The sequence below is a fragment of the Anneissia japonica genome, unplaced genomic scaffold (assembly GCF_011630105.1).
Source record: "Anneissia japonica isolate Jap-2015-1 unplaced genomic scaffold, ASM1163010v1 scaffold287714_len2871179_cov188, whole genome shotgun sequence".
Classification (NCBI taxonomy): domain Eukaryota; kingdom Metazoa; phylum Echinodermata; class Crinoidea; order Comatulida; family Comatulidae; genus Anneissia; species Anneissia japonica.
In genome coordinates, this window is record NW_022755542.1 from 2,179,256 (window position 1) to 2,189,451 (window position 10,196).

Genomic DNA, 10,196 nt, shown 5'->3' on the forward strand with positions numbered 1-10,196 from the left:
TATCTGAATAAATTAATATTATAGATTATAATATTTTCTTTGTAATTATCGCTCGGCAAGTAACGCGACGAAATCAAGCACATGTCATTCTTGTCTTGTCGCTCCGCAAGCCTATGGCCTTCCCCCCTCCATTCGTCTGTCTGACTAGCGTTTCATCAGACAGAAACAGTCAAAAGAGGGTCATCTCCCATGATACTCAACCGTTAGCAATGGCAAGTACAATAATTAGTGAAGTAACAACAAAATACATTGCTCCATAAGATGCTTTCAGGTGTAAAACACTTATTAGCCCCATTCATATCCAACTATGGCGAGATAATTTTAGTGGATGAGCTAGAAGATCTCGCCATAAGTTTGAGTATGACCGCTCAAGTATGGCGAGATGAAGGCCGCAACTCGCCTAAGCCCGTCGAGTAAATTTATGTCGACTAACTTCTTAATCCAGTCTAAAGCCAGTAAACAATTAAACAGCGGGTGGCCACAGGTCACGAATACACCAATCAAATTGAAGCAAAATGACCTTCCATGCTTGCTGGTTAGCGCGTTTTTTAGTTACTACTGTATCATAAACACCATTCAGAATTGACGCAGTCTCCCTGATCTGTGTACTTTAATTTCAAGAAGTCTTATTTTGCAAATGATGACCGAAAAGTCAGTAAACAAACGCCATCTATGGACGTATGTGCAGGAATGTGATTTAATAGATATCTGGAGGGAGCCAGAAATCGCTGAAAAAGTTGAAGATAAATTGTACCGTCAGAAGGCTAGTGTCCACGAAAGGACTGCAGAGAGAATGCGGGACTTAGGCCACAATAGCATAACATCGGCAATTGTTGTGACAAAGTTGAAAAATCTAAGAGCATATACCACAAGGCTGTGAGAGATGTTTTTATTCGTGGGACGGGCAAGGGGTCGGCCAATGTAATAAGGGATGACCCGAAATCGGCATGCCCAAACTACCACGCGCTAAACGAAATACTTGGGGGAAAACCCAGTGTAAACCCTCCAGCTGGACTCCTCGGCCAGTCTAATCAACCGCCGAGACCTAGGCCTAGCTTACTCCTATAGTCTCGATCTAGCATAAACTAGTCGCGCGAAAATCAACAGTAATTACACACCATGCGATTGTACTTCCTGTCTAATGATGTGTTTTCCGAATTTCTGGTAGTCAAAATATCTCGCTCTAACCTTAACGTCGAACGCGATTAGTGGATTTAATCCAATTAACTTGGCAAGTACATCAGCTACTTCATCTGGCTATAATCCCATATGAACCTAGCTATTGGCATGTCGTATAAACGGCAAAGTTTGGAGGGTCGCCTTGGTTTAGTTAAAATACATTCAAGGACATAAAACGTGTTCATGGTTAGTGTGTTGTATAAACACAACCTTAGACTCAACAAACCTGTCATTGATTGGTGTGGTTGGCACTGTGGTTGTTATTGAGTCTTCTAAACTTGGTCAGGAGATTTCTTCTCTGGTCACTAGCTACAAGTTTTCTTGGGGAAGAGATTTTATATTGTCGCTTCCAGTATACATATGTACTTTCAAAATTGACTACAGTATCATCTTAGACCCTATAAACAAAAACTGTGATTGGTTGGTGTCCTTCGCACTGTGGTTGGGATTCAGTCTTTTAACCTTAAAGGTCAGGAGATTCCCTCTCTGGCTACTAGCTGTAATTGGCCTTGGGAAAGATATTTTGTGTTGTCTATTCCCTTACTTTAAAATGTCAATACACTGATACAGCAGCAACATTATGGTACAATGCCCTAGGGAATTGAGTATCATATTTTGAAGTAAATAGTGTGAAGTGTCTTCAATATGCACTATTTACACAGTATATAATACTGGTCAACATTTATTATCACGTTTTCTGGTAAAATAAATATTTGCATACTGTAATCTATCTACCAAGAGAATTTGGTTTTTTTTTTAAATGACATTTTTAAAAATGTCAGTGTTGGGTACAGTAGTAAACAATAAGCATGGCACAGAGTAGCATGTAAATTAGAAATATGTAAATGATATGCAAATTGGAAATGCGTATGGTACACGCAAATTAGAGAATAGCAGTTGTTGATCAAATGTTAATAATTAGTATACTATATTTAGGTTTTCAGATTTTTAAAATAACTTGTTTCTAGAAACTTTTCACTGACAAGTTATGGAAAATGCATAATTTTATGGTAGTATAACATGTTTTTTTATTGTAATTGTAAATTAATTTTGTATTTATCACACACAGTTTATCATCAAACAGTATTAAGATGTACACTATGCTAAACGTACTATTTCCGAGTTTTTTCAACTTTGAAATTCATGATGATTTACAGTTGATTCAAAACTAGGACTTTGAGATATTAACCACCAAACTACGGCTCCACGCCATAACATAGACAAATAATCTGCTTGACTGACTAGGCTCATAAATATAGATGTACACGGGTATCACAAATACACGCATAATTCGAACATCAAGATGAATATCCACAGGTATAATAGCTACCTGATTTTGCATTAATATAATAGTAATATGCTCTGCTTTCGTTGTTTCAGTAAAATTCAATTGTGATTTATGTCTGATAATATCACAATGTATTGTAAATGTCCTAGTAATTATGAATGGGGCTTGGCATATTAAACTGTACTACCATAGTACTGCACATTAATATTATTTGGATAATGTTTATGAGGCAGTATATAATAGTGTTACCATTATATGCAAGAAGATATTCTTTAGTTAATAGTATTACTATTGCATGCATATTGGTAATGCTTGCACAATAAGTGCAATTATTCCAGCCTTATAGGCTCATGAAAAAAAAAATTATTGTTCCCTGTAGTCAAAAAAAAAAAAAAGCTAAAGTGCCGACCGTGAATTTCGTAAAATTTGAGTCAGTCGCGCATGGCAACACAATCATTTTTTTTTATTTGGCCATCTGGGAGCTTATATAGGATGAAACTAGGAAAAAAGACCTTCGCTTTACTGTTCGGTTCAGCTAACATGAGGCCATAGGCTATCCACCCATATTGTTTTTCTTTATTGTTGTTGTTCACTTATTAGATAAACCAAGTGCAATTATCGTAATATTTTGCAACCCAGTAATTTTAGGTATGTTGTGGGTTGAGTACTAATATGGTTTTGGGATACTCTAAAATTTGGATCATAATCATTGAAATTCTCAGTAAAATTAGCTTTATATCCAGTAGGGAACTTTAAGTAGTACATCCTATTTAATGCAAATTAACAACTTATTTTTTATGATGAAGTGAAATAACAAACATTAAGAAATAGCTTTCACTTGGATACTGTTGACACCAACAGTTATTTCTGAATAAGCAATAAGGTAGATAAGTGTTTTTGCCATCCAGTGGATGTTACTTTGAGTTTTTGATAAACACAAGCAGTTTTGAAATGTATTAAACCATGATTGCTATTATATTTTTCAAATTACAATAACATTGTAATTACAAATTATATTTTTGAACCCTATTACAAATTACCCCCAATTACATTAAAACATGTGAGGTCCCATAAAAAAATTATTACCTTTATCACCCTATCAAAGAATAAAAACTAATGAGGGAGAGAATTTTTTTTTTTTTTTTTTTTTTGCTAACCCCACCCCCATTTTACCGATGTTCACAAGTAAATCAATGGTTAGAGACACATATAAAAAGTCATAAGAATGGAATCAAATTTATATTTAAAAAATATGTTTTTGTTGTACCAGTAAACATATTTGCAAGAAATCCTGAGCTTTTCGAGTGAAAAAAGATGGGAAAATGACTGTTTAAAATAAGTCATGTTGATTGAAAAAAAAAAAAAAAAAAATCTGAATTTCCCCATGATGAGGGAGGGAGTGATGAGGGAGGATAATCATAAACTAATGATTTTTTTTTATGGTTCTTAATGGTTACAATTAATTTTACGATTAACCCCATGGCTGTCAATGACACAGAAGTACACAAGCATTATTTATTATTTATTAAGTAAAAAATAGAAAATTATATAAAAATACATGTAAATATACATTACTTTATTGTAAGAAAAATATGTAAAAGAAGTAACATTATGACCCATGACAAAATAATAACATAGGGCCTACAGGAACCTTGTGAAGTAATACATAATTACACCGGAGTATGGAAAAACCTTTCTTTAAATATAGATAATTATAATGTATTGTAATTTGTTACAGTTTTTGATCCATGGCCAATAAATGTACTTGTTACTTGGCTTGACAAGAAGGAAAAATAGAGATTCACAAAGTACAGTAATGTGGGAGGAATTAATAGTTATCCTACTGTAATGGCCCTTGTCAACTGACTTTTTAAATTAAAACTGATTTTTCATTGGCATAGTTTAAGAAAAGTAAAAAAAAAAACCAGCCTACGCCCTTGCTACAGTATGTGCGCCATTATAATCACTGACAACAACATTCGTCCAGATGCTGAACAGACGATGACCAATGTCAGCATAGAGTAGAACATCATTTTCAGTGGCCTCTGTTGGTTTAAATCAAATTAATTATTTTTGCATCAATGCTAAATGTAAATAATAAGGCACATTATGTGCATACTGTAGCATAATCTTCATAATGTTAAAATGTTCTACCATATTTAAACTGCTGTGAAATTGTTTTTTTCAAAATCTGTTCTATGTGCACCAATATAATCCTTGCAATTACTTCCAGTGGTCTTTTTGTTTAAAATCAAATTCATTATTTTACATCAATGCTTGGTAAATAACGAGGCACAGTAAGCTTCATATGTTAACATACTGTACATTGTACCTGTGCAAGCAGCGAAATTGTTTTTTCAAAATCTGTGTCATGGGAATGCATCAGCTAATGCAAATACTCCACTGTATAATGAGCATGGCTCCGAGTCCTTAGTCTTTCAAGTATAATTGTACAGAAGAAAATGTAAGAATATGTATTTCATTATATTCATTCACATGTTTCTGGATTTCTTTAAATACTATTAAAGTATCTTCCATTTATTTGGGTTTTTTTTTCATATTATACAATCCTGAATTTGTTTTTGTAATGTACAGTAAAACGTCCATTTTACAAACGTCGATTTTACGAATGGTCTTTGCCCCTGATGACGTCATCATTGAACAATTATTACTGTAAAAAAAGTTTGATTGTGCACGTTTTACAAAGTGATAATGTGTATTTTGCTTAATAAAATCAAGTTTGTTGTACAGTATTTATTTATGAATCTTTTTTTCCATTTCTGGTATAATAATCACTATATTATTAATGTAATAAACCTAACCAGAACAACAAACTACCAACTCAAGTGTTGTCGGATTGAGCGCACATGTTTACGATGATGATCAAGACTGAAGTTGGGTCAGCAAATTATTGACATTGTGAATGCTAGATATGATCGCAAAATGCATGTAAACAACACAATTTGGCGATTTAACAACTAGAAAGAACACGATAGAAAGTTCCATAAAACATATAGATGTTTGAATAACAGTTAAAATAATATTTTGTTATTAAGTGGAAGAATGCCAGCGAAAAATAATTTGGTTTTTTTGGAAGGTAAATTCAGCTAGGCTCTAGCGTGGTAGACCACGTTGCGGCACTGTCGGCTGGGCCTCGGCGCCGCAGCCTATCAGCGCTCAATGGCAGGGGATAGCTAGGCCCAGGTATTGGAAACTGACACCCGAACTAGTTTACAAATTTTTCAATTTACGAACACCCCTTGGTACCAAAATGTATGTAAAATGGACGTCATACTGTATATTGGGTACGGTAGCATTCTTCAGAGTGGAGCTGTTTTCAGCAACTCTGCAAATTTTTTCCTGTCCGTCATGTAACTCATAATTGCATTTTATTTAAGCATTAGATGTTTTTCAAATATTTTCCAATATATTTTTCATTCATCATATAATTTTTTCATTTATTTTTGTTTACAATTGTAATATTTTAAATCCATAAAGGAAAAGTATTAGTGAATTAGCATTTTAATATTACAAGCGCAACAAAAATATGGATATAATGGTCAAGAAAATAGATACATGAAGGACAGATTGATTGAAAGAAAACATAGTAAAATGAAATTTAGTAAAAAAGAGCAATAAAAAATAGAAAAAGAATGAATGATAAAAAAAAATACTATACAGGATAGAAAAAATATAATGAAAGAAATGGTTTTTTTTTAATACTGCACTGTTTGTAGGTAAGTAAATTATTAACCAAGACCTATAAGTTTTTAATAACAAATCTGTTTAGGTCATGTCATCTTAGATAAAACATTATAATATAGTAAAATTAAACAAATAAATATGAAAGTACTCTATAACTTTAAATAGATTGATAAATGAAACTAGATATCCCTAACAAATACAAAGTACAGTATGTAGTGTAAATTTATGTTTTAAAGTATCACATCATTCACTGTAGCTGAATTATTATTAGATGGCAACGTGTTTTGACTTTAAATTTCCACATGGTTTAATTCAACTGTAATAATGTTCATTAGAAAGTACATTCAGCCTGTGTGTGGGTGAAATGTATTTATGTCTATGTAGTATAATGTGCATATGGCTTGTCTAATAGTACAGACTATGTCGCACAAATGTAATATAATTTGTCTGTGGATCTTAATCAACTATCAATCAATGTAAAATTTCTCTCGACTTCCTCTGATTGTACAACAAAATAATGTTGTAAGTCCCAAAGCAAAGCTTTTAAAAGGCAGCCCAAAAAAATGTGATTGTAAGATGAAGCTACATGTTCATGATGAAAATGAGAAAATATCCAAATAGTTCTAGAATAACATTCGTAAAATGAAGAGGAAACAAAAGCTGGCGAATATTCAAAGGAAGTAATTTCCTTTGATATTTATAGTGGCGTTGAAAAAACAAGAGATTAAACTCTCAAAGAGTGAAGCAAAGTCTCCGCAAGAAGTAGTTAATTCACCTGCCACATTTTCACCTGAATGTGATGTGTGAATAATGTTGCATTGCGAACATCTCGTGACCTGTACATTGTACTCGAATGTACAGCTGTAGCATGGAGCTATATTTATACAGTATCTCTATATGGATGTGTACTAAATTAGGCTGCATTAATATATGACAACTAACAGAGGGGTGGACAGCACGTTTTGAATTGACATATGTAGATGGAGGAATTTTTTTAGATATGAGGAAAAAGATAGTATTACAGATAAAAATAATTAATGACAGAAAATGTAATTAAGAGGTAATATACTGTAGGAAAATAGATAATAAAAGAAATGATAATGATAATAGTAAATGAAAGCAGAGATTAATGAAATGTTTTATTGCAAAAAGAAGATAATAAAATGAAAGAGAAAAAAAAAATATAAAAAGATATAATGAAATAAAAGTGTAAACTGTAATCAAACATCAGGAATAGATAAGCTAAGAAAATAAAGAAAAAAAAGTAAAAAGGATAAATGAAAGAGGTAACGATAATTGATGAGTGAGTCAATGTCAGAAAAGTTAAATTAAAACAAAGTGTGCTGGAGAAAATGAAAGTGCAATGAAAGAAAAGATGTGATAATACATTTTGAAAAAAAAAATAAAAACAAAAAATGATCAACTGACATACATACAGTAGAAGGATGAATTTCATATTCAAATGTGTAGTATATAATATTAAAACCAATCGATAAATATGATAACTGGTCATGAGATTGCCATGCATATTTTCTAGTTGCTAATGGTACAGGATATTATATGTAGCTTTTAATATGGCAATGAAGATTAAAATTTATACCTGTATGATGCATAAAATGATGATAACAATTGTAATGTGAATGGCTGCTTCAAGAGTCTCAGATACTGTATAATAATTTTTCTTTTATTTTTATTTTATAATGCAAAGATTAAATATATTCCTGAAAGTCTATAATAATATTCATTTAATAATAAATGTACAGTATAAAGTATTGCTTCTCAATTTCAATAACGCCCACTAACCCATGATAGCCTGACAAACCAATTAAATTTAAAAATCATCATTATATTATTAGAATAACTTATTAATCTTGAACTGCAGGATCTTCTGTTTCTGTTTTTCTTATGTTAATATATATGGGAACCTTAATAGAAGATGCTCAATGTTGAATATATTTGTTTTAACATCTAATGTTGAATAGGAACGTATCTAGAAATTCTCCTCAGAGGACAGAGGAGGTTACTATATGCTTTGTGATGAAATGTGTACAGTACTTCAATAGATAAAAAAATAAATTATTGTTATTATCGTCATTATCATCAACATCGCAATGATCACATTATTAAAATTGCATATTTAGAGTCAAATGAAGTTATTTGGTCATCATCATTAAATTATCATAATTATCACCATTAACATCATCATCCTCATTAGTCATCATCATTATTATTTTTGTAATATTATTTTAATTAGTATGATGTGCACAGACTTTGACCATTAAATGCAACATTAATAACAAAAGCATATTTTTTCCCCAATTATTAATCAATCTATTGAAAAATATAGGAAAAAAGTCCCATTTTTATACATCTTCTACATTCCGTAAAGATCCTATTTTTCGTAATGATGTATTTTAGAAATTTATTTATAGAATTCTAAACTTGCTATATTAGGCACATAACACTGATTTTTAGTGAACCGTACACTTTTGTAACACACCAATGATTAATTAAGTGTCTGTTGGTTAATCAAATAATTGGTGCTATCCAAATATGGGCATAGAATTTGAATATTCATTTCAATCTATATATGGTCCTTTAATTTATTAGCCAATCAGTTACGCTTGATTTGAAGCTACAGTATAATGGTTCAGCCATATTTGGAAGTATACATTTGCATTTTTAGACATTTATGGTATAAAAGACGTTTGCGAATTTTTCAATGGAAGTTGTTACATCTGTTACACAAAACTAACCGTTTACTATGCATGCATGGATTTCAGTTACTCAAATTCTAAAGCACAGGTACTGTAGATTTAGAATGTTTGTAGACTATACTGTATTATCTTCTTTAGATAAGATGATGGTTTTTTGGATTATATCTGTGAAATAAAGGTAAGTTAAAAAAACCTTTAATCATACCATCTGTGCAGTTTACACGTCCTTGGAAATGTAATTAGACAAGCTAGTGATAGTTGAATTCGAAGTGAAGTATGTTTATAATGGTTTGGTGTACTGTAGTGATATTAAAACAGGCAGCACAGAGATAGCAATCGATTGTCAACAACTAATAAAATGATTGCTCGTGTATTACCTTAAACTTGGCATCAAGTTTATATAACTTTGATAGGTTGTGGCAAATAGGCAAATATTTGGGCCTGCCCTCAAATTGAAAGATTGGGTTTGAGAATCATGTTTAATTTCTTGGCAACCTTGGGCAAGCCACTTTTTATCCATATTGTCTTGCTCCACTCAGGAGAAGTTGGTACAGTAGAACCCCTCATTTACGAACGCCGATTTTACGGATTCCCGATTTTACGAACGTAAAATCATTTCATTGTTGTCATAAATAAAGTTCCTATTTCATGTACAAAACACACGCATGACAAGAATTAATCAATCGGCGCGTGCTGGAGTTATTTACTCGGTCTTAGATGGTTTGCTGTATTTGCATATCGATAGCCTCATGATTTATTCAGTGGAAAATGTTCGTAAACAAACTTGAAAGTGAATGCTATTCACTTTCAAGTACTTACAAACATTGTCCACTGAATAAATCATGACATGTCTTAGCCCTAAATCTTACGTAATATAAAAGACAAAATAATCTTCGTAATTAACCCACCTACCAAATTCATTTTAACCCACCTACCAAATTTATCTTAACCAATGATATTCGAATAAATTTCACACGAGAGATTGTGTAGCGTATAGGCCTATAGTCACGTTTAGGTTCGATTTATAATTTTAATTAAAAAGGGATTTTATTTATCAAATCTCACTAATGTTAATCTACCATTTCATTATTTCCCCCATAAAATAAGACACTAACACCCACATTTTCTTTTTAACTTTATTATTCATTACATAAATGTTAATGTAGGCGTAGAACAATTGTATTGCATACAAAAAAAAATCCGAGCACCGTGTCTACAAACCATTTCATTATTTCCCCCATAAAATAAGACACTGACACCAACATTTTCTTTTTAACTTTATTATTCATTACATAAATGTTAATGTA

At 31.8% G+C, this 10,196-nt stretch overlaps 1 protein-coding gene across 1 annotated transcript in view; it reads left to right on the forward strand.

Moving 5' to 3' along the window:
* The first annotated feature begins 261 nt into the window (after positions 1–261).
* LOC117123658 overlaps positions 262–10,196 on the forward strand; it is a 33,222-nt gene continuing 23,287 nt past the window's right edge. The window contains exon 1 of the mRNA XM_033269657.1: positions 262–372. Coding sequence (XP_033125548.1) covers positions 262–372 — 111 coding nt within the window. The remainder of the gene's footprint in view (positions 373–10,196) is intronic.